This window comes from Chiloscyllium plagiosum, chromosome 9 (assembly GCF_004010195.1).
Source record: "Chiloscyllium plagiosum isolate BGI_BamShark_2017 chromosome 9, ASM401019v2, whole genome shotgun sequence".
Taxonomy (NCBI): domain Eukaryota; kingdom Metazoa; phylum Chordata; class Chondrichthyes; order Orectolobiformes; family Hemiscylliidae; genus Chiloscyllium; species Chiloscyllium plagiosum.
The window spans coordinates 95370776-95396837 of NC_057718.1; the positions used below are offsets into that span (position 1 = coordinate 95370776).

Genomic DNA, 26062 nt, shown 5'->3' on the forward strand with positions numbered 1-26062 from the left:
CTAAAATTGAGGAGGAATATAAAAGAAGCTTTACTGAGCTCTTTGGTAATTTGGTAGAGCTTTCGATGGGACTGTGGGGAAGGAGAAATTTGTTGCGAGTAAGTTTAATGAGAGGCTGTAAGACTGTGTGTGTTGTAATTAGTTTCTTTAAGCACTTGGGATATTGTGATTTATTACTCTCATTATCCCCAAAATTAAATTAATGCCAAAAGCATAAAAATTAACGCTGTCCTTTTGTAAATCAAGCACGATCTGAGCATCAAAGGTAATGTAAATCTTGATGGCATTTACAGAATCAAGCCTTATAATTTTCACCCACTCACAATCAGCACTTTGTAACTACACAATGATTTTGAAAGTGTTCTGCTGCATGTCTTCATTAATTTGCCTCCAATGGATAATGAAAGAAACCATTGCTGCCTTTTGTGGCAACCAGATGGATGGACACACAGTAGCTATAGCAACCTGATTCTCTGTACTCTGATTGGACACTTTGGGGAGTCAATACTTTGGGGTCTGATATCTATCTTAATGATGATTATATTTTATTATGGTTGAGACAACCTAGGAACTAATTCGATTTGCTGACAATATGAAGCAGTAGTTTAAATTGTTTATAATCTAAATTGAGGAAAATTATGTCTTTGATCAAATTATACTGCACCGTTATACTAAAATGAACTTTGATGGGTTGATTAATAGGAACTGAATAAACAACTTTCCATCTTCAGAGAATATCTTTATTGTACCCAGTGCAGAAGAAATTATTAAATTCAGTCATGTATAAGTTCGCTGAAGTCAGTTAAATATTCTCTCAGTAGATCACTGGAAGCTTTTGGTTTTAGTTTTAATTGTTGTTCATGGGCATAGTAGGTTAAATGAACACCTCAGAAGGACAGATCCTGTTGAATAGAAGTGAATGAAAGGTAGAAAATTGCAGAAATGTACATGAGGCTTGCCCAGCATCTGGGCAAAGATAAAACAGTCAATGTTTTATCTGTGATTTGGAGATGCCAGTGTTGGACTGGGGTGTACAAAGTTAAAAATCACACAACACTAGGTTATAGTCCAACAGGTTTAATTGGAAGCACTAGCTTTCGGAGCACTGCTCCTGCACAACCACCTGATGAAGGAGCAGTGCTCCGAAAGCTAGTGCTTCCAAATAACCTGTTGCGCTATAACCTGTGTGATTTTTAATATTTGATTTGTGTGCCTTGATCAATACTGATCAGTTCTGGTCATTCCTGAAGTATTCATTTTTCTGAAAGTTTTATTTTTGAAAACATGAAATGATATGACCATGAGACCAACCCATATCCTGTAATATATATGTTATATACAAATTCAACTTTACCTTGCATTTCTCATACATCTCCAACTATTACAGCACACAGCATCTTTGCACATTACTGTTTGCATCTACTGGCACAACAAACTCGGTGTCTGCTTCAAGACTAAGATAAGGCTTAGCTAATAAGATTCTATAATAGATTTTCATCCAGCAGACCACTGCTGAAAAATATCTGTGCTACCTTTGTGTGGGGAGATTCCACTCAGAGGCTGGTGTTGTGGAAGAGGGGTGTAAAAGAAGAATTTGAGGTAAACATTATTATTGACTATTCAATATTAGCACAGAGCAATGAAAAGAGGGCTGCTGCTACTGAGTTCCAAGCATACCCTTGGTTGACGTCATTTGTTTGTCAAGGGAGATCATGGAGGAAACAAATGGGCTGATTTTGAAAAGTAAAAGCAATTCCTAAAACAAGTGGATCAATGTAATGTAAATATTATATACGTAGTTCTAAAGAAAGGTCACTGGACTCGAAATGTTGACTCTGTTTCTCTCCACAATCTGATACGGACTGAATTCTTGCCTTCTGGTATAAAGGTAAGGAGCTTTCACTGGCTTTTGGCCTACATTTGACTTGTTCTCATCTGAGCAGTGTCCTCAACTTCTTTCCAACACCCTCCATTGAGAGAAATTTTGGGATTCAATGGACACTTTGGGGCGGAAAAAAATTATCTTTTTGTTTTGAGAGAGTGAAGTTTCCTAATTTTTAAGTTCCAAGAAATTGGAGGAAAAAGAAATCCAGGAAGTGTATTGATCATGATCATCCATGATCCTATTGAATGGCAGAGCAGGCTCAAGGGGCCAAATGGCCTACCGTTGCTCCTATTTTCTATGGCCAGACCTGCTGAGTTTCTTCATCAAGTTTTTTTTTAAGATTTCCAACATCCACAGTTCTTTGTTATATTTTAAAAGTCCTAACTCTGTCCTCTGTACCTCAAGCCCTCTGTCCTTGCAAACTAGGGCCACCTCGCTAACCTTCCTTTGTTCTCCGATATCATTCAAAGTGTCATCACCTTAAAAGTCTATACTGATCTTTGCTGAAGCTCTATATTTGAGTTCTGCTCATCAGGTTTCCACTCTGTCATTGTATCAGAATGACTATAACACCAAAGTCACATTGACATTTTCTGTGTCTGTATCTAGGAAGCATAATCCAACCTTGTTCTCTTTAACCTCTCTACAGCCTTTAACATTATTGATCATACCATTACTTCTAATACAATGTGCCATTTACATTCTGCTTCCTGTTATCCAATCATAGACAGTGCATTTCCAGCAATATTATCTCTGACTGACCCTGCAATGATATCTTCAGAGACCGACAGATCCATTTGTGGTCCTCCCCAATTATTTACATTTCTCCACGCAAACATTATCTGTAAGTATGAGCTCAGCTTCCATGTGTGCTTTGATGGCACCTCTCTTGAAACCTTGCACAACACTTCTGCTGCTGTACTATCATCAAATGTCACCACTTTACCATAGGCAAAGTCTTTACTGTTGACTGCTAATGTTACCTCTGGATCGTTCTTATTTTCCTTTCATCAGCCACTGCCTCAGATTGAATGAGACTGGTTGCAATAGGATGAACATCCAACCCCATATCCACTCAATCACGAAGGTGATATAGGTCAGGTCTGGCCACTAATTGCTGAGGGAAGATTCTGATCTGAGACATTATGTGTTCCAAGCAAGCAAGCATTTTTGACCAAGGTTACAATTTTGAGGTACAAGTGAAAACACCATGTAACACTGCCACACTGTCCATTCATGTCACTGTTGAGACGACTGGTCTTTAAAGTGTAATGATTTTATTGGGAAACTTCCACCGATAATGATGTCTCATTGTTGCAAAAGCTCCAACTGCAGAAATTCTAATGAACCACCAAAAATGACCAACTTGCCTGTCTGGATACTATTTAGAACAAAATTAATTCATGTCAGATTTCTTCAAAAACAGGAACAAATAACTATTTATTGTAACACACACACTTTAACAAGAATAAAGGAAAGAAAGGATTTCACTCACTCACTCACTCACTCATAATTAAGTCAGACCTATGTATTAAAAAGAAAATAGATAGGTTAATCAACATTCTGAAGATATAAAGTCCAGACCACAAGGTGAAATGATATTTTTCTCACAGTCCTTTTGATTTTTACAATGATACATTGTCTGACAGATGATGGTTATCATTTGATTTGATGGTTGATTCACGAATGTAGGCCTTTTCTTATATGAAAACTTCTTTTAAGTTTGCTTGTTTTATTTTCTGCTTTTCCCCTCAGAGACAGAGAGAGAGAGAGAGAGATGCTTTCTGTTCTCTAGTATCTAAATGTTTCTTAAGAAAATGTTTTTTTGAATACATCGCTGTCAGAGGGATGTTTGTTGAATTTTCTTAAATTGAAAGAGTTTGAGTATCACTCATTCTTGAAACCACCCTCTTACTGCTTCTTTCAAAAAGTAACATTGTATTCATAACTCAACAAATGCAACGTTTGACTTTCAAGTTGCAAATGCTTCAGTGTTATTCAGTTATATTAGTCTAACTTGCATTTCAGTTTGGCCTGCCAGAAAAAAAATTAAAATATGTAGTTTCGTGCAAAAGGAGACTGAAAGCAAGTAAGAGGACTAAATAGATTTTTTTCAGATTGGTCAGATGTGGTGTTCCAGGGATTAGTAGTTTGGATTTTTTGATTTCCTTGTATATAAAAATGTAAGTAAAAATGCTCTAAGAATGATACCAAAAAATACTGAGAATGACAAATGTTGAGGAACAGTCCAGCAAATTGCAGACCTGTGTAATCTGCCAAGTGGACAGATGGATGGTAGAATCATTGCAATACAGAGAAATGTGAATGACTTTTACTGGTTAGTGAACTAATAATGAGATATCTGCACTTATGATAAATAGAAGAATAGCCCATGGTATTTTAAGAGGATTTTGTTTTACAAAGAGAGAAGCTGGATTTACTTGCTACTTGTGGTTATTCAAGCCAACACCATAATTGAATTTAAAATGAAATGGAAGCATCTTTGAAAGGAAGAATATTAAATGATACAAGGCAAGGTGAGAGAAATTAGATCAGCATAGATTTCTCCAGCTAGTACTTACTAAATGCAAACAGCTGAATGGTTTCCTTTTGTGCTATAATTTCTAAGTGAGTAATATTTCATCATTAGCATCTGATGCAGATTGCTTTATGCCAAGAACTCACATCAAGAATTCAGGCCCATACCCAAATTGTATGCCTATAATTTTCTATTCCAGAGGTTGTGAAGATGGATAGTTACTGATATCATTCTATAATTTTCTTGAGGGCTGGCCAAAACTTGTGTTTGCTTGTTTTCTTTTCTTTCCCATCCTCTTTTAGATTTTCCATGTTTCCAAGTGACTTCATGGTATTTAATATATTTTCAATTGTATGGCATTTTTAAGCCATTCAATCTGGATTTGGCAATGTTCCTCACGACTACATATTTTCAGAAATGATAAATCCTCAACCTGATTGTTAATTTATCAAAGATCCATTTATAGTTGACTTGGCTATTGAAATTCAGAAGTGTTCTTTCTCCTGAAACTCTCAACTTCTGTGTTTCCTTCACTCACATCTTACTGACCAGACCATACTGGAAATATGTAATCAGTCCTTCTTTCTCTTCAGTACTGTAGAATAAGGCCTACTTAAATCTTAGCACAACTTGAGTAAATAATATTGCTGGAACAGTTCCAGCATGGTCATAAATCTTGGTAACAGCTATGGCGCAGATAAGGATAGTTTGGTCATTACAATACTTCCCAATCCAGTGTTATGGCCTGGAATAACATCATAGAGTCACACAGAGCAGAAGAGGCCCTTTGACCCATCCAAGTCTGCATCTCCACAACTACTCTAAATCTATATTGGTCCCACTTTCCAGCACTTGGTCCATGTCCTTGAATGTTGTTCACATTGCAAATGCTTATCCAAGTAATTTTTAATAGGATACTTCTGAATAGTCTTTAATCATTGTTTTACAATTCTACAGTCCATTTGTTTAATCACTAGAATTAATTTTCATTGTCTAGAATTGATTTTCATTTTAAATATTTTAAGGTAGAGCTAGATAGATTACAAAGGGGATGCAAGATTATGGGGAATATGCAAGAATGTAGAGTTGATATGTTACAGTTGATAATCAGATCACACATGATCTTAACGAATGGCAGGGCAGGCTCGAAGGGCCGAGTGGCCTACTCTTGTTCCTTGTTGTATATTCCTATGTTTGACTGTACTGTATGTAAGAATATGAGTAATGAGATATCAGCTAGAATACTCGGTATTCCAAATCATCATTAAAATACATCTACAGATAATGAATGTCTCTTTCATTCCTTCTCAACTTATTTACATATGATGACTGTGAAAACACAATGATAACGAGCATTTGAGCAAATCCCCCTTCATTTTAAATCATTGTGAATTAGCGTTTAATTCAATCCATTGTTGATGCTAGAATTTCAAGCATTTATGAAAAATTAACGGGATGACCCATTAAGTTCCACCGCAATAATTCCGGGCTGTTACTAAACGAATAATTCCTGGAAGGATCTGAGTACTGGTGAATCTCGTGCCGTGGAGAAAATAAATATTGGGCGAAAATCGACAGATTAAAAAAAAAGCAGTGGCAGCCAAAATATTCCCCCAACTCATTTTCTTTAACCTCACTTTTGAGTTACTGCCCAATTAGAAGATTGCCAACGACTTGTTAACACAAAAGTGATTTGGGTTAGATAAATGAATAGATTTCAGATTATCAGGTTTGGTAGTTGGGAGTTTTTTTTAAAAAAGACAAGTTCCGCATTGGTGGATGTAGATGAAAGTTTAATGACAGAACATGAGTTCCAGCTGTTTCTTTTTCTAGAGTGTTGGGGTGCCTACTGGTAACGATAGGTATTTTTTGTGTAAGTCTGTCTCCGCCTTCTCTGACGAAGGGCGCTTTAAATTGGGGCTGGTGAGGCTGGGCTCCATTCAGAGACCAACAGAAAGAGCAAGAGAGCGAGAGAGCAAGCGGCCAGCGAAAAATCCGCAGTGTGTTCCTCTCCCACAGGAGTATGCAGCTGCCGTCTCTCCTAACCTTGTCCGTTCTGTCTGCTGTGACAGGTAAAAAAAAAATCCCCTTCCTCCTCAGCCCCTATTCCAATAAAGGGAGCTGTCCATTTCAGCACTTTGGCCAGCGACCTGCACTTCAGACCCTGTCCCAGCCTCTCCAAGTGAGTGATAGCTGTAGGACCTTGCTCGGCATTTCTTTTGTGTGTCTTAACCTCATTACCTGGAAATCGAAGCCAAATCTGACATTTATTTACGATAGAGAAACGCGCGTTGGTAGCAGCGATTCGGAAAATCTGTCGTCTCCTTTCTTAAAGCCCAGTTGAGACTAAGAAACTGTAGGGATTCTATAGTTTGGTCTAGCAATCGGCCGACGCTGAAGCTCTGGTACAACAACAGAAATTGCTGGAGAAACTCAACAGGTCTGGCAGCATCTTTGGAGAGAAAGCAGAGTTAAGCTCTGAACTGGATTCGAAACGTTAACTCTGCTTTCTCTATACAAATACTCAACTTCACCTGCAGTCTCTGTGTTTTGTTTCTTTTGCTGAGCTTAGGGGCAAAGATTGTCAAGGGTTCACGCAGAGCCACTGATGTTGTCCCTCTGTCATCTCCGAAGGTGGGAATGACACTGAAGAGGAAACTGAAGGGAAACGGCACGTCTCCTACAGCAGCTTTGTAACATGGCCAGAGGCACATCAGAACTGAGAAGACAGGTTTCCCGAGAGAGTGTGGGTGGTCTCTGATTCGAAAGAGCAAATTGGGGTTAGGGCAACTTTCACTTAACTGTAAATTAACCGTCAACAGCTTAAACTGGCACCCACTCGCTGGACTAAAAGTATGTTGAAGAGCAAAAAAAACTACACATTGTGCAGTTGTTTGATATTGTAATTTGTTTGTCTCCTCCCCCCGTCCTTGCCTTCATACTTAGCAGTAGCCAGATCACTGCCGGTGGAGAGAGGAACACAGAAGGATGAATTGGTAGGTTTGCATGATCTTTTTTTCCACACATGCACGCAATTCTCCCTGTTCTGATTCAGAACAAGAGGAAGTTGAGGCCGATGAGTTTGTCTTGCTTTTTTCTGTTTGGACATTTAGGTGACACGCTGCATAATCGAAGCACTTTCCACGGCTCTTGCCAAAGCTAACGCCCCTCCGGTGAGCTCAGAGTGCAGGACAGTCCTCGACAGTAAGTGCATTTCTTTTGTAATTTTGAAAACATCAGCGTTTCCCACTTCCCCAGTACCTCAAATAGCCGACTGGAGCAGGCTGCACAAGTAAATATATGTGACCTTACTATCGAGAATTGACACTAAAATATTGTACAATAACAGTGTTTTAGGAAGCTGAATATTTGTTACTGGAACTTTATAATCCACTAAATGGGGTTAGAGAACAACCCAGTCGGCTTGATATGATACGGTTCATTTCTAGTAAGGTCGAGAATGTGGTGCTGGAAAAGCACAGCAGGTCAGGCAGCATCTGAGGAGCAGGAGAATCGACGTTTCGGGCAAAAACCCTTAATCAGGAGTGAGCTCGTTTCTATGATGGGCTTATGCCCGAAACATCGATACTCTTGCTCATAGGACGCTGCCTGACCTGCTGTGCTTTTCCAGCACCACATTCTCGAATCTGATCGACAGCATCTGCAGTCCTCACTTTCTCCTCATTTCCAACAAGGGCTGTTTTCCCTGGAGCATCTGGGGCTGAAGGGTGACCTTATAGAAGTTTATAAAATCTTGAGTGGCATAGATAGGGTGAATAGTCAAAATATTTTCCCCAGAGTAGGGGAGTCCACAAGTAGAGGGCATAGGTTTAAGGTGAGAGGGGAACATGTAAAAGGGACCTAAGGGGCAACTCTTTCTCACAGAGGATGATGTGTGTATGGAATGAGTTGTCAGAAGAAGTGGTGGGGACTGGTGCAATTATGGCATTTAAAAGGCATGTGGATGGGTATATGAACAGGAAGGGTTTAGAGGGATATGGATCAAATGCTGGCAAATGGGACTAGATTAGGATATCTGGTCAGCATGGAACAGTTAGATCAAAGGGTCTGTTTCCATGCGGTACATCTCTCTGACTCTATGGATGCTTGAATAAGTCAATTCTAGAGTGTTAGCGGTTCATTATTCTAAAATGAGGGTTTTTTTTTGCATTAACATTTGATTTAAGGCCATTAATGAGTGACAGGTATGGAAAATCTGTGAATTGAGCCAAGCTTATTTTTTTTGGTGGGAGGGTGAGTGCAAACCAACAAACCACATCCTCGAAGTACACACTCTCAGGATATTTGTGTGCTTTATTAAATATCTGCCAGATTTGCATTTCTATCCACTTCAAATTTCAGCCATCATATTTCCAATTTTGACAGTCCACTTACCCTGTTCCTGTCTTTGAGCTCCATGTGCAAGTGAGATTGTAGTGCAGAATGGGTTGGATAATCGCTCTCAATCCCCTCCTCACACTTGGGAACCACAGACTGGCTTATAGATATTTTTAATCAACCTGTTTAGACACCTCTCCAGCAGGTGGGACTTGAACCTAGGCCTCCTGCCGCAAAGGCAGGGACACTAACACTGCACCACAACAGCCCATTGTAGCTTACAACTAGGGAAGAACAAGACGTCATGGTAGTCACTTGGCCCCTTAATTTAATGAGAAATTTTGTACAAAAAATATTGAGGATTGGAGGATTCCAATGAGTGACATGGGAGAATTGGCCATGTCTGACATTCTGGTCTTTTGCATCAACTCTGCTTTTGTGTCTTGGTTTGTCAATACTCAAATTTTCTGAAAATATTCCCTGTGATATGAGATGCAGCATTTACCAAGAATGTTTATAGGATGATTGATGAATGCAATGACCTTTTACATTGCTGACTATAGTACGATAAACAAAATACTTCACATTACAATTTCAAAACTTCAGCAGGTCCCACAGAGTGTCAATCAATGTAAAACTCTTCTGAGACTTTTGAATAAACTCTTTTGATATACAGTCAGTTTTCTATTAACAGCAATGAGACATTGGTCAGTTGATGTGTTGATTGATGGTGGATGAGTGACATGCATTAACCAGCATAATATGAAGGGCATCTTAATCAAATGAGAGGTAACATCAAATGATTTTGGCCTTCATGCAGTGAAGAATATAATTGAGAACCCATGTCCACATTAATGAAATTCTTAGTTCTCAATGCACAATCCTTAAACCTTCATGACATCCTATTACAGGTGGGAAACATGAAGTAGCAAGAAAGAAAAACACCGAAGAAAACCAACACTATGAGGATGAGAGACATGTTCAGGAATCTGAAAAGCATCACTACGAAGATAAGGGAAGCCAGGAAGCAGAGGGGAGATATGGAGGAGAGCAGTTTGAAGCAGACGATCGAGGTAAAGATGAAAGTGAGGAACAAAAGCATTTCAAGCAAGCCAATGATGAAGAAAGAAACAGTGAAGATGACAGCAGGAGAGTGGAAGACTTCAAACCAGTCAAAAGCCCCTATGAAGTGAAAGGTCACAGAAATCACCATACTGGCCAAAAGTACCATAGCTATGAAGAAAGAAGACATGCAGATGGTCAAAGTGCAGACGATGAAGAAGAAAAACACAGGAAAAGAAGACACAGTGATGAAGATAGTGGGCAAGAACAAAATAGTCCACCAAAAACAGATGATTCTGAACTTGCAAGCCATGGATTCCATGAGAAATGGCCTCATGGATATGACAAAGGAAGTGAGGAGTCATTTGAGGAAGATAAGGCGATTGGTTTAGGTGGACAGTCAGACAAAAGAAGACATAGTACTGGAGAAAGGGACAGTGACCAAGAGATGGATGGGTCTGAGGAAGATCTCAATGATCAAGATAAAAGAAATGGCAACTATGGACATGAAGCTGAGTCTGAAGAGTCAGAAGAGAATGATAATGAAAAAAGAGTAAAACTTCTTAATGGTCACATTTATTACCACAAAAGAAACAGCTACAGTCATTCTGATGAGGATAGGAAGAGTTCCCAGCAAGGTGAGAAGAATGCTGATAAATCTGAAGAAACCAGTAAAGAACTGGAACACATCAAGAGCATTCAGAATTACCTGAAGGGGAATAACATCCAGGAAGCATATGAGAAAGGCAAGCATCATTATGAGGATATAGTAGATGGACACATGAGGAGTAACTCAGAAGAATCAGTGGAGGAAGAACAATACCATGGCAAAAGAACCCATAGTGAAGAAAAAGTACAGTCCAGTGAAAAGAAGCATCATAGCAGAGAGGAGGAAAAGAGACATTATGATGGGAACAAGAGACACAGTGAAGAGGAAAAACCGGGGGAGGATGCAGAAAACGAGCATCACGGCCAGGAAAAGAGGCATTATAGTGAAGAAGAAAAGAGGCATATTCATAATGAAAAGTGGCTCCAAACTGACGAAGGTGTGGAAGAGAAGTTTGCCAACAATGAAGAAGATGAAGACATAGAGAGAAATACAAAACACTTTCCAAGAATGCAGCAGGTTTGGTGGCAGAAGAAGCATAGCATGGAGGACAGAACCCCTGACAGGGAAGAAAAAATGAAGCCCAGGGAGAAGAGCTACTTCTATCCAGAATATGAAGGTTATGATGGTAAACTGGAAAAGAGGCATGAGAAACGATATGAGGATGAAGACCAGGGGCAGGAAGTGGAAGATAGTGAAGGGCATGCCTCAAGACAACATTTTGCCCATGATTTGCAAGAGAAAATGATGTATGATAGAATGGACAAGCTGGCACAGTATTTGAAAGCCAAGAAAAAATCATTTGAAGTCCCAGAACTTTATGATTTTGAAGAAAATGAAAAGCAACACCATGAAGACAGAAAAAGGAATATGAACCATAGAACTCTGACCAAAGAAGAGGTGAGCCAATTCATATTTTTTGTTTGATAAACAGGACTAGAGTTATTCTTTACTTGGACGATCCAATAAATAAGGCAAAACTGAGTTTATTGAATTTGCAACATAGCTATTTGATAAATAATCTAAAATTTGATAGACACTAAAATTATACATTGTTACATAAAACAATTGTGATAATTAATTAAAAAGTAGCATCCTGCTATTTTCAAGGTAAGTTTTGGCATCATCTATTCAAGAAAGGAGGGAGACAGAAGAAAGGGAACTACAGGCGAGTTAGCTAAACACCTGTCATAGAAAAATCTAGCATTAAGCACTTAAAGCATGGCATTTTGAAAGTCTGAATTAGAATTAGAATTCAAATTAAATTTTATTGTCATGCATACTCAAGTCCAGAAGTATAGGAGTATAGTAAAAAGTGTATAATGTTGCAACACATGGTGCAATCTTGAGCACAAAGTACCTAGTTACAAAGCTTAGGTACTAAAATAAATTGGGTACAAAAATAAAGAAAAAAGGCTAAAAGTTCTCCATACCAGTTCCACATAATGTAAATTAGGAAGATAAAGAAATAAAGTCTCAAGGAAGTCAGACAGTCTGGAGTACTATATATACTCTCTTATTTAAGCAATGGGTGCAAAGGGGATTAGAAACAGTTCAGAGAAGTTAAACTCAACTGATTCCCAGGATGGGTTGGGGAGGGATGTGGATGAAATGAAATTACTGTGCCTGCTAGTTCTGGTTCCTCCCTCATGAAGAGTCATCCTATCATCATCACCCTGTCAAGTCCCTAAATGTTGGAACAGACCCGAGGAACAGAATGATCTCCTCCTGTTTCTAATTTGCATGTTCATAGATATCAATTTTCTAAATACTATAACTTTATCTAAGGACATAATTTTTACACGTAATATCTAGAACTTCTGTAACATATAGGAATTAAAATTAAAGTCATGGTATGCTCACTTTTAAATGTGTATTGATTTAAACTTTTTCTATTTAATATATTTGAGTCTACAATTTTCAAAACAATATACTTGCAGACTTTGATTTCACAAAACATGTTTGAAAGCGAAAGAGTATTTCAAAATTTAAATAGGATTTAATGCAGCACCCTTCAGATAATAGGAGAAAGTGAGACCTGCAGATGCTGGAGTGTGTGGCGCTGGAAAAGCACAGCAGGTCAGGCAGCATCCAAGGAGCAGGAGAATTGAACTTTCGGAAGGGCTTTTGCCCAAAACATCGATTCTCCAGCTCCTCGTACCTGCTGTGCTTTTCCAGCACCACATTCGTGACTCTTCAAATAATGTCTGCTTGCAGTTCTCTATATCATCAAGTTCAGGTGCTGTTGCATACCAGAAGATCTGCTGTGATGGTGCACTATGTTTATTATTACTAATTATTTATGTACTAATTCCTGTTTATGTGTGGTGAATATATGTTTATTTCACATTTAATAAGTCATTATCTGCAGGCTTGTTTTGTGAATATATCTTAAAGTATTTTTAATCACTGTTGATAAGATAATGATAATTTAATAATTACATTTAGACTAATACCTTGGATTAATTTTCACTTTCTGAATCACCTTCAGATGATTTAAGTTGAGAATGTGTTAAACATCAGTGAAACCATGGGCAGCTCTATACCCAGGTGCGTTAAACTAAAAACACATTAAAAATACCCTGTTTGAAACTTTAAAACCTTAAACTTCCACATTAGTTAGTAGGAATTATTAAACAAACAACACTATTATCTGTTAATTGAATAAAACAAATAATCCTGGTGACCGGAATTATTATGCACAAAGCTTATAAATGTATAAAGATCAGTACAAAACTCGGAAATGTGTGAATAACATGTTTTTACACAAACTACGGTGTTCTTGGAATCAAAAGACAGATAAAATAGAGTAAGAATACTTGGTGTAATATTGGATAGCATTTATCTGCTAATGAAGCAATTGCACAGCTGGTCAGGTAGCATCTATGGAGAGAGACAAGCAGAATTAATACTTTGAATTCATGATCTTTCTGGTCCTGATGAAAGCTGACAGATCTGAAGTGCTAACTCTGTTACTGTCTCCCCAGTTGCTTCCACAGCTTCAGAACACTTACAGCACACTCGGATTTTATTTTGAACTTTGGGCTGCTGCACTGTCAGGACAGCCTTTAGAGTAGGTTGTAATCAGGGGATCAGAGTATTAGTGAGAATGGGGCTGTGGAATGCAATCAACAGGGAAAGGAGGATTGAGGGTGGATAACTGTCTATGTTCTTAGCTCTCGAGCTCAGTGGAGAACTCTTATCAGTTCTGGTTTCACGTTCGGATAGTTATTTTGGAAAAGCATACCTTTTAGATGGCAACCAGCCTTTACTGACTGCTGAGTAGGTCCACGAGGGGCTTGGTTATCCTGGAGAGCCTCTGTTCACTACATTCAGGGCAGTTCAATTTTGAGAAACAATATTGGATCGGATGTAATGTCTGCACGTTTAAACAATTCAGTCATAGATCATTAAATATAATTAATGCAACATTATCTTATCATTAAAAACCGAAAGAACAACAGGTGCTATAAATCAGAAACAAAAAACAGAAATTGCTGGAAAAACTCCGGTCTGGCAGCATCTGTGGAGAGAAATCATAGTTAATGTTTCAGGTTGAGTGACCCTTCCTCAGAACTGGAAGGGTCACTTGACCCGAAACATTAACTGATTTCTGTCCACAGATGCTGCCAGACCTGCTAAGCTTTACCAACAATTTCTGTTTTTATTATTTTATCAATAGTGAATAAAATAACATTTTAAAGTATATTCACAAAACAAACTTGTCAATAATGACTTCTGAAATCTGAGATGCGGTCAGCGTACGTCCAGTGAAGATTTGTACAGACTGACACCACTCACCAGTTCAGAATGTTGGGAGTCTGTTTCATGGCTCTAAGATAGGCACAACATCAATTCATTTCTAGGCTATTGTGTTCCTGCACTGCATCTTCCTCTGTGGTAGGCCAACAGACAGCTTTCATCATTTTCTTTTTATTCATTCATGAAATGAGCAACACTAGCTGGTAAGCATTCATTGCTCATCTCTAATTGCCCTCGAATGTGGTGGTGTGCTATATTTAACCACTGCAGTCCATTTGATGCAGGTGGACCCACAGTGCTTTTAGGGAGGAAACTTGTGTTTTGCAGCAGTGAAGGAACAGTGACATATTTCCAATCCAGGATTATGAATTGCATGCAGGTGGTGGTGTTCCCATGAGCAGCTGCCATTGTCCTTCTAGCTGGTAGTGGTTGGTTAGAAGGTGCTATCTCAGTGAATTTCTGCAGAGCATCTTGTAGACAGTACACAGTGCTGCGATGGTGATAGAAGAGAATGTTTTGTGGATATGGTACCAATCAAGCATGCTGCTTTGTCCTGGATGGTTTTAAGCTTCTTGAGTGTTATTGGAGCTACGTTTATCTAGGTGGCTGAGAGGTATTCCATCACACTCCTGACTTCTCCCCCATCTCCTTATAGATAAAGTAGTTTTGGAAAGTCAAGGTGAGTTACTTGCTGCAAGATTCCAAGCCTTTGACCCTGCTCTTGTAGCCACAGTACTTACATCACTAGTCCAGCTTCTAGTCAATGATATCTCCAGGATGTTCATAGTAGGGAAGTTAGGAGTGCTATTGAATGTCAAGACACAATGGTTAGATTCTGTGTTGTTGAAGATGGTCATTGTCTGGCACGAATGTTACTTGCCACTTGTCAGCCCAAGCCATTTGGGTATAGACTACTCCAATAGCAGAGAAGTCCTGAACATAAAGCATTTATCAGCAAACATTCCCACCTCTGACGTTATGCCTGATGGTGCTAGAGGGAGGGGTTCAGATTTTTGGGATATTGGGACCGGTTCTGGGGGAGGTGGGACTATTACTAATTGGATGGTCGACACCTGGGCTGGACTGGAACCAATGTCCTTGAGGGTGCTTTTGCTAATGCTGTTGGGGAGGGTTTAAACTAATGTGGTAGGGAGATAGGAATCAAACGAGGTAGTTAATGGACAGGAAGGCAATAATAATGAAAGCCTGTAAGGAACTAGATAATGAAGTCAGCGTGACTAAGGGGAAAAGAGTAGGCAGGAAGCAACACACGAACGCATAGGGACTGGTGGTCTGCAGTACATTTGTTTTAATACAACAATTATAGTAGGTGAAGCAGATGAACTTAGGGCTTGGATTAGCACCTGGGAGTATGATGTTACTGCTATTACTGAGACTTGGTTGAGGGAAGGGCAAGATTGGCAACTAAATGTCCCAGGATATCGATGCTTCAGGTGGGATAGAGAGGGAAGTAAAAGGGGTGGAGGAGTTGCATTACAGGTCAAAGAAGATATCACAGCTGTGCTAAAGGAGGGCACTATGGAGGACTCGAACAGTCAATATGGGCAAAGCTCAGAAATAGGAAGGGTGCGGTAATAATGTTGGGGTTTTACTACAGGTTTCCAAAACAGCGAACATGAGATAGAGTTACAAATATGTAGAGAGAGCATAGAAAGATATAGGAGCAACAGGGTGGTAGTGATAGGAGATTTTAATTTTCCCAACATTGACTGGGATTCACTTAGTGTTAGAGGATTGAATGATGCAGAATTTATAAGGAACATCCAGGAGGGGTTTCTAAAGCAGTATGTAAGTAATCCAACTCGTGAAGGGGCCATACTGGACCTGGGGTTAGGAAATGAGCCCGGTCAGGTGGTTGAAGTTTCAGTGGAGGATTACTTTGAGAATAGTGATCACAATTCCATAAGTTTTAGGATACTCACATACAAAGACGAGATTGGTCGTAAAGTAAGAGTGCTAAATTGGGGAAGGAAAATTCAGCAGGAGCTGGGGAATGCAGATTGGGAGCAGCTGTTTGAAGGAAAGTCCACATTCGATATGTAGGAGGCATTTAAAGAGAGGTTGATTAGAGTTCAGGAGAGATATGTTCCTGTTTAGGGAACCATACTGATAGGTGAAATTGTGAGACTAGCTAAGAGGAAAAAGGATGCACACATACATAAGGTCCAAGCAATTGAAATCAGACGAAGCTTTGGAAGAATATTGGGAATGCAGGACCAATCTAAAACTAGGAATTAAGAGGGCTAAAAAGTCATGAGATATCCTTAGTGAGCAGGGTTAAGGAAAACCCCAAAGGCTTTTATTCATACATAAGGAGCAAGAGGGTAATGAGGGAATTGATTGGCCCACTCAAGGTCAAAGGAGAAAAGATATGCATGGAGTCAGAGAAAATGGGTGAGATTCTTAATGAGTTATTTGCATCGGTATTCACCGAGGAGAGGGACATGGTGGATGTTGAGGTTAGGGATGGATCTTTGATTATGCTAGGTCAAGTCGGCATAAGGAATGATGAAATGTGTGTTCTGAAAGGCATTAAGGTGGACAAGTCCCCAGGACCGAATGGAATCTATCCCAGGTTACGGGAGCGAGAGAGGAAATAGCTAGGGCTTTAACAGATATCTTTGCAGCATCCTTGAAAACGGGAGAGGTTCCAGAGAACTGGAGGATTGCTAATGTTGTCCCCTTGTTTAAGAAGGGTAGCAGGGATAATCCAAGTAATTACAGACCCATGAGCCTGACATCAGTGGTAGGGAAGCTACTGGAGAAGATACTAGGGAATAGGATATCCACCCATTTGGAGGAAAATGGTCTTATCAGTGATAGGCAGCATGGTTTTGTGCAAGGAAGGTCATGTCTTACAAACCTAATAGATTTCTTTGATAAGTGACAAAGTTGATTTATGAGGGAAGGGATGTAGATGTCATATACATGGAATTTAGTAAGGCATTTAATAAGGCACCCCATGGTAGGATGATAAAGAAGGTGAATTTGCATGGGGTCCAGGGTGTTCTAGCTCTCTGGGTAGAGAACTGTTTGGGCAACAGGAGACAGAAGTAGTAGTGGAAGGGAGCTTCTCAAAATGGACACCTGTGACCAGTGGTGTCACTGGGATCACTGTTGTTTGCGAGAGATATAAATGATTTGGAGGAAGGTGTAGGTTTCCACATTAGCAAGTTTACAGATGACACTAAGATTGGTGGAGTAGCAGCAGATGGTGAAGGGGACCTTCAGCGAATACAGCAGAATATAGATAATTTGGAGAGTTGGGCAGAAAAATGGTAGATGGAGTTCAATCTAGACAAATATGAAGTGATGCATTTTGTTCAATGCAATTCCAGAGCGAACTCTATAGTAAATGGAAAAATCCTGGTGAAAATTGATATAGAGAGGTCTAGGTGTTCAGGTCCATTGTTCCCTGAAGGTGGCAAGCATGTGGCATGCTTTCCTTCATCAGACAGGGTATTGAATACAAGAGTTGGCAAGTCACATTACAATTTTATAAAACTTTGGTTTGGCCATATTTGGAATACTGTGTACAGTTCTGGTCACCACATTACCAAAAGGACGAGGATGCTTTGGAGAGGATACAGAGGAGGTTCACCAGGATGTTGCGTGGTTTTGACAGTGCTAGCTATGAGGATAGGCTGAATAGATTAGGATTATTTTCATTGGAAAGGTGGCGGTTGAGGGGGGGGAAACATGATTTTGTAGGCCTTAATCAGGAGAGTTGTAGACAGGGTGGATAGCATGAAACTTTTTCCCCAGAGTGGAGAATTCAATCACTCGGGGCTATAAGTTCAAAGTGAGGGGGGGAAAGTTTAGGTGAGATATACCTGGAAAGTTTTTTTTTTAAAAACAGAGTGGTGGGTGCCTGGAATGCTTTGCTAATGGAGGTGGTAGGAGCTGGAACGATAGTGTCATTTAAGATGTATCTGGACAGATACATGAATGGGCAGGGAGCAAAGGGATACAGATCCTTAGATAATAGACAGCAGATTTAGATAGTGGATATGGATTGGCGCAGGCTTGGAGGACCAAAGGGCCTGTTCCTGTGCTGTAATTTTCTTTCCTTTTTTGGAAGGTTATTGATGAAAGAACTGAAGAAGGTTGGACTGAACAGCCCACCCTGAGGAACTCCTGCAGAGATGTCCTGCAGCAGTAGTTGGTCTTGCCATTATTTATTTACTGACTTTCCACAATGTTTTACCCCACATTCTTATATGAAAGTGCCTAATGGGTTCTTTAAAGTCAGATCAAAATGAATACACAAAGAAATGTGTGTTTTGATATGAAGCAAATTAGCTTAGAGGAGAAAGTGAGGTCTGCAGATGCTGGAGATCAGAGCTGGAAGCTGCCTGACCTGCTGCGCTTTTCCAGCAACACATTTCCAGCAAATTAGCTTAACCTACTTTAGCTATTTGTAAACAAAATGGGTGACTCTTTTAGCTTAACCTACTTAGACATTTTCAACAACTGTCTCACTGATGAGCTGAAAAATGTGTTGCTGGAAAAGCGCAGCAGGTCAGGCAGCATCCAAGGAGCAGCAGAATCCACGTTTCGGGCATAAGCCTTTCTTCAGGAATTCCAGAAGGGCTTATGCCCGAAATGTCAATTCTCATGCTCCTTGGATGCTGCCTAACCTGCTGCGCTTTTCCAGCAACACATTTTTCAGCTCTGATCTCCAGGAAGTGCAGTCCTCACTTTCTCCTGTCTCTCACTGCCTTCTATTCATCAGGTCTCCTGGATAATGCCATGGCACCAGTCTGTGAAAGGTGAAAGTCTATGGCCCCAGTCTCATGAACCACATGTTGGCAGTAATTCCGAGAGTCACTGATATTAATACTATTCTGGTTACATGCTGTAACACCATTTCATAATAACTTCAGTAGGTTTCCAGCCCTGAAAAATAGGCTTAAAACAAAAATCCAGGTTCACCATGTAGATCACACAAGTGGATGGTTCCCATCCGGCCTCAGTGTCAGACAGCATCCTCCAATCCCCACCCCAGTCAAAACAGACTGGTTTTTGCATTAGGCCTGTTTTTCATGTACTTTTCCACTTTACTTCAATTGCTCATTGTCATTGTCAATTAACCAACCCTTAATGGTCTGGTTTGAAGATGTTATTTTTGAGCCTAACATTACAGCATTCATTGACGCAGGTGTGAAGTAGAAACAACATGGTGCCCTCTCCTAAGGAGATGGAGTTGTGCATCTCCTTAACCAGATTGAATTATTGTGAAATGGACAATGCAGAGACTGAGGAAGCAGTTAACTAGAATGGGGAAATTCAGGATAGAAAACAGAGGAAATTTATAGATTACATTAGAGAAAAATCAAGTAGAATTTTTTATTTTAACTTAGTAGGTACTCAACAAAGAGACCATAAATGCAACTGTGCAAATGTAATTAATTAACTACTCAAGTGGTTAACCAGCAGCAATTAACACTTAATTGATTGGGGCAGCTCATCATGAAATGACTTGTCCTTACATTCTGTATCAAGTTTAGTTTGTATCTACTGTGCAAACGAATGATCTTCACACCTCCCAGTGAAACATCTGAAAGGAAAACCAGACAGCAGGGTGTGCTTGTGCAAAGCTCGTAGCAGATTAGTGCATCTTGGACAGTAATTTTTGATTTTCATGCCAACATGCTCATGTGCCCAACCCTGAAGGTACTATTAACCAATCCTCTATTTATGTCAGAACATTACATCCAATACCACATACTTTAATTTTGCTAAATCAACCTCCTATAGGGGTCCTGTCAAGTCCAGCGTGCCCTGATAATTAGAGGGTGGGGGGAGTAAGGCTAAGGAAGAGTCAGGTAAGTCAAGCATTAGGAGTTGATATTTGGGACCAGGAAATGTTCCCCAAAAGATATTTACAGAGCTTCCCATTTTAGTGTGTTTTGGAATGATATCTTTAAGAGATCACTGGTTAAGCAGTGCTGAGTAGCAAAGGATAGAAAGCATGTGGCTCTGGAATTACAAAATTAACTTGACGGTCTCATTGATGACAGGTGATCTCAATTAGCATGAACTAAAATGACTCCTACCTCCGGATATACTTGGATAATGACCAAAAGCTTACTCAAAAAAGTTTTTTAAAAAAAATTAGATTCCCTTCAGTATGGAAACAGGCCCTTTGGCCCAACAAGTTCACACCGACCATCTGAAGAGTAACCCACTCAGATCCATTCCCTCCCTTATATTTACCCCTGACTAATGCACCTCACACTATGTGCAATTTATCATGGCCAATTCACCTGACCTGCACATCTTTGGATTGTGGGAGCAAACCGGTGCACCCACAAGAAACCCACGCAGACACAGGAAGAATGTGCAAACTCCATAGTTCAGTCTCCAGAGGCTGGAATTGAACCCGGGACCCTAGTGCTGTGAGGCAGCAGTGCTAACCACTGAGTCACCCTAGGCGATTGGAACCTAGGCAGTTTAATAGAGTATTTGAAGGAAGAGAGAGATGTCGAGATGCAAGAGCATTGGGAGACAGAATAAGAGATTGGAACCTAGGCAGTTGTTGGTTTTCTGTCAATTGTGGAATAATTAAATTGAGTGATACATGAGAGGATCAAGAAGTGGGGTGCTGGAAAAGCACAGTCAGTCAGGCAGCATCCGAGGAGCAGGAGAGTTGACGTTTTCAGCAAAAGCTCTTCATCAGGAATTCCTGATGGGCTTATGCTGCCTGATTAGCTGTGCTTTACCACCACTACACCTTTTGACTCTGATCTCCAGCAGCTGCAGTTTACACTTTCTCCCTGATGTGAGGGATCAGAATTAGTAGTAGTACGGAGGCCTGTAAGGACAGTAGGGCTGAAGGTGCTTATGGAATTCGGAAGGCAACCTCCTGCCCTATTCCTGACTGATGGGGTCTAAAGATGAAAATTAATGTGTGTACACAAAGAAAATAGGTGACATAGTACATAAAAAGTAAATATATCATTTCAGCTTACACAGTAACAGCCACAGTCAAATAATTTGATCGCCAAACCAATTATAAAAAATTGCAATATGTCAGGAAATAAAAAATGTGTTTAGAAAGAGTACAATGGCAGTTATTGTCCCCTAGATCGAAAAAAAAATTAGCTTTGTCGTCATTATATTAAAAAAAAACACTGATTCACCATGATCATCATCACAGGAGGTTTGCCAATTATATTAAAGAAATGAAATCATCCTTCATAACACTGGGGAAGCCTGAGGTGCTCATTATGACTGAAAAGCTATATTGCAATTTTGAGAAATGTACTTAATTACACTGCAATTTTCACCACAAATGTCATTTTATGGTAGTTGCTACATTGTTTTATGTTCCAACATGAATACTGTTAATGTACGTAGAACCATGACAGAAGGAGAAAGTGAGGTCTGCAGATGTTGGAGATCAGAGCTGAAAATGTGTTGCTGGAAAAGTGCAGATAGAAGACAAGAAATAAAATATATACGGGGGTTGGGGTTTATGGATACGAGAGAATAAATAAAATATTGAAAGAAATACTTCAGGAAGTTAGCTGGGTCTACAGAGATATCAGGATTGACTTGTCAGCTCAAGTGGTGTTGGATGATGTAAATTATGGGATTTATATGTATAATTTTAAGTTTACTTGTTGAGAGTTTGGGTTTGTGGTTTTGAGTTAGCAATTGGTGTATAATGTTAATCAATTTGCAAGCACATCTGTAGCCATGGTGATTTCTTTTAAAACAGTTTTGGCAGGCTCAGTTAGATATTGAACGCTGAAGAGATTCCTTAAAGCTAAGCTATTTTCATTTCCTATCTAAAAATTGAAGTCGCAAAGGACGTAAACCTACCAAAAGTGTGAGAAGCAGGATTGCTGATGTAAACGGTATTTTGGGTAACATACAAATTCTTTTATTTTCGATGACTGTGTGTTTTGGGATTGTTGGAACAATGTGTGCTGTTATGGACCAGGCCAGACACCCTCAAAATATTAAGAAGGTAGCCTATGATGCTAACTTTTTCTTATTTCAAAGGCAGATGTGAAGTGGGTGTTTCAGGGGTAATGCAACTGGTCAAACCACTCCGCTTTAAGCAAAATAGAATTTACTTAAAACACTACAATTGAAAGACGAACAAAAAAACATGAATTGTAAAATAACTATTGGAAAACTTAACTGAACTGATATAGTAACTATTATTAATTAACTGTTCCAACAGAGTAACATCCCATAAACACACCCCTTGGCAAAAAGATAAATTTAAAAACAGATTCTTACAGGTAGGAGGGAAAATATAGAGAGCAATTTCAGACAGAGGAATTCTTTACTGAACAAAAAAGTAGTACGGCACAGGAACAGGCCCTTTGACCCTCTAAGCTTGTAGCGATCATCATTCTCTTACTAAAAAGCAAACCTACCTTTATTCAGTCTGCATCCTTCTATTCCCTCCATATTCATGTAACCATCCAGATGCCTCTTAAATGCCAAAGTGCCTGCCACCACTGCCTCTTCCAGTAGTGTGTTCCAGGCTCCTATCATACTCTGAATGAAAACCTTGAAACTATTGCCTGAACTGGGAGAACTGGCCAGTACCCTTCCATTGTTAAACACCTTAAACTCTTTGGCACCTTTGCCTTTACATCCCCTCTTCAAAAAACTAAAAAAAATTAATCTTTTTAAAGTGACAGCATTGATACAGTACATAGTGTTCAGAAATCTTCGCATTTGTATCAGAAGTAGATAGATTGGATTATTCTATTTTCTTTTGCAATATAAGTCTATTTTGTTAAGCACACGCTGGTACAAACTTACTTATGTTTCACTATGTGACCACAGAGATAAAACCAAAACAAAAAAAATTCAAACCATCAGGCCAGGTTCCTGTCTCGGATCTGACCTGTTTGGTAATAAGATTAGCTGGGATCATAATAGTTTGTGGAGTTTTAAATTTTCATAGCCAGAATTATCTTCAAAATTTATACAAAATATTTAATACAAAAAGATATTGAACGTGTTTGATTGGTTCTTACTTTCTTGTTGCAAAGCTTTGAATATCATACACTTTGGCTGAGGCACTGAAGTGTTTCCTATTGCGATTGTTGTAAAGATTACACAGACATCAAAACTACATGAGAAGTAACTTTCCCAGTAAAATGGTCCATAGTTAAAGTATACATGTTTGGTTGTACTGAAGGTAGAAACAGATTTGGGACTCCAGAAACTCACTCCATACCTCCACCTAATGGTTGAAACCTGCAATTATATTGTGGAAATTCAGACATCAAAACTGAATAAGAATGATTGGCATAGAATTTTACAAAGTTGATGGCAAGGATTGGTTAAAAAGAAATCCGGAAATACAACATATGGACATGAAGTGCACATTACCTCCATACACCTTTAAGATATTACATTGAAAGAATCAATGGAGATTAGGAAATATAGTGATTTATAACTTTATTTTACTTCCAGTGCATCCAGTACTCGAATGTGACTTCAACTTATGGGCTGCATTGCAGGTTGTAAGGGAGCTTAATAAAAGACAACCTCAATTTACCTCCTACTACTGACTGGTAAAATTACATATGAATTAGTTGTTCCCCTCCACAGGGATGGCTGGAGCTGAGAAATGGAAACATTGTCTTTTAAGCCTGAAATTAAGCTAGTAGACAGGAAGAACTTTTGATTGTAATTGACTTGCATCTTTGAGAGCTGGGTAATATAATGCCAATATTGACAGCTATAATATTCAAGTGAATAAATAATTCATCTTTTCTTTAATGTAGCTCTTCCAAAAACTGAAAAAGATTAAAAGGATGTTCTAAAGGACAATATGCATTCAAGAGATAATTCTGCTACAGTAAAATAGATAACCAGATTCCTGTTTCAGGATGACCTCGATTGCACAAAGGCCAAGTATTTTAACCATCAGTTATTTTTGAAATAGAGTTGAGAACTAGAGGACGCCAACTTAAATAAATGTTAAATGAATCAATTACAATTTAAAAAAGAAATACAGCAAGAGGTTAAGAGCTGGAATGGGTGTACTGAGAGTGTGGCGGAGACAGATTTAATTGTGGCTTTCAAAACAAAATTGGATAATGAAAAGAACTGTAGGCCACAAGTGGTGGTGTAGGGCCTTGTGACCGTCAGTGATTTTGTACACATATACTTCTGGGTCTCTGACATTACATCTCATTTAGAATTGTACCCTTTATTTGATACCGACACTCCATATTCTCCCTACCAAAATCAATCACTTCACATTTCTCTACATTAAGCTTCATCCGCCACTTGTCCACCAATCTATGCCCTCAAGTTTATCTCTACGATCTCCACAGTTCACAATACTTAAAAGTTTGTGTCATTTACAGATTTTGAAATTGTGTACACACCAAAGAGTTTTTTTTGCCAGGAACAGCAGGTTCAAACAGCAACATCTGGAATACCACTGCATCCCCTCTCCAGGAAACTCAATCATTTACTATTACTGTTTCCTGGCACTCAGCCAATTCCATATAGCTATTGAGCTTAAGGAATAAAAAGGTGGGTAGCAATCAATGTGCTACATAACAGGCATGTCCTCTATCAATTGCATTACCTTAATAAAATAACTCCAGTTAACCAAATTACCTTTTAAAATAATTGCTGGTTTTCCATTGTTAATATGCAGTTGCTCAAATGATTTAACTGTGTCCCAATTTATTGTCTGAAAGCTTTTCCACAATAGATTTGAACAGGTTTGTCTGAAGTTAAAGTTTATCCTTATACCTTTCTTGAGCAAAGATGCAGCAGTTACAATTTTCCAGTCCTCTGACAGCACTTCAGTGTTTTAGAATTGGAAGACTATAGTCAGTCAGTACCATCACAATTTCCACACTTGTTTCCTTTTGTATTCACAGAGAAAGTTAACATTTCAGATCTGGAATTTTGACCAGAATTGCTAACTACTTCTTTTGCCTTAGATGCTGCCAGATCTGCTAAGACTTTCCAGCATTTACTTCTATTAGAGTAGCATTTATTCTGTCCTACAGTTGGAAAATTTCTGTTGGCATATTCTTGCATTGAGTTGAGATAAATAAATTGTTTTCCATTGTCCCCAAAGGAGAAGGAACTGGAGAATTTGGCAGCTATGGACTTGGAACTGGAGAAAATGGCAGAGAAGCTACATGGAAGTCAAAGAAATTAATTCAATGTTGTCAGAAAAGTCATTTAGCTCCTCTGCTATACCATGTTTTAAAAAACATAAAAGAGCCACATATATTATGTCATGCACTTAAAGTGAAAGGCAACTTGCACAGTATCACAAAGTATTTTGTTGTTTGCTAGACGCTATGTTTTAGAATGCTGGTAATGTCCCATTGTGCACTTCTATAGTGTTAAATGTTATGAATATTTAAAGGCATGAAAAACAAATAGGTTGGGTTCATTATTCATGGAAACTTAGCTTCACTTTTATTTCACGTTATTGTACTGTGGTTCAGCCTGTAATTTGCTATAAATAAAAACAGAAGTACTGACTCTAATCCTCTACGTCACTTCTACTTTCAGCCAACTATGAAATAAAAGGCAATACTGAAATGGCAAAATGCAGTTGAATTCAATAACAATTACTTAACCACAGGGCCTGAACAGCATATTCTACAACAGAAGATTACACCGTATAACACATTTCTGGTGGGATACATTACAACTGTACACTTTTTTTAAGTAAACAAAATGATGCCATTTACAGCGCACAATTGGGAAATCTGGGATAGATATTTCAAAAAATTCATAAGAATAAATTTAAGTAAATAAAAACTTGCATTTACATAGTATGTTTATGACCTTATGGTGCTTGTGTTATAACTAAAGGACTATGACATAG

At 39.0% G+C, this 26062-nt stretch overlaps 1 protein-coding gene across 2 annotated transcripts; it reads left to right on the forward strand.

Annotated features, from left to right (window-relative positions):
• Positions 1-6347: 6347 nt before the first annotated feature.
• On the forward strand, positions 6348-25420 carry chgb (chromogranin B). Of its 2 annotated transcripts, none has more exons than XM_043696569.1 (5): positions 6348-6496; positions 7371-7420; positions 7538-7628; positions 9674-11331; positions 25298-25420. In XM_043696569.1, exons 1-5 carry the CDS (start codon positions 6448-6450, stop codon positions 25379-25381), a joined length of 1932 nt encoding a protein of 643 aa, XP_043552504.1. In that variant the 5' UTR covers positions 6348-6447; the 3' UTR covers positions 25382-25420. The 2 variants fall into 2 exon arrangements, with proteins under 2 accessions (XP_043552504.1, XP_043552505.1); XM_043696570.1 differs by having other exon boundaries at positions 7374-7420.
• The last annotated feature ends 642 nt before the right edge of the window (positions 25421-26062 follow it).

Excerpts from the sequence above, each read along its gene's own strand:
- chgb (XM_043696569.1), top strand. The coding sequence starts at position 6,448 with ATGCAGCTGCCGTCTCTCCTAACCTTGTCCGTTCTGTCTGCTGTGACA. Across the intron at positions 7,421-7,537 it reads GAACACAGAAGGATGAATTG|GTGACACGCTGCATAATCGA; the intron begins GTAGGTTTGCAT and ends TTGGACATTTAG. Across the intron at positions 11,332-25,297 it reads GAACTCTGACCAAAGAAGAG|GAGAAGGAACTGGAGAATTT; the intron begins GTGAGCCAATTC and ends TTGTCCCCAAAG.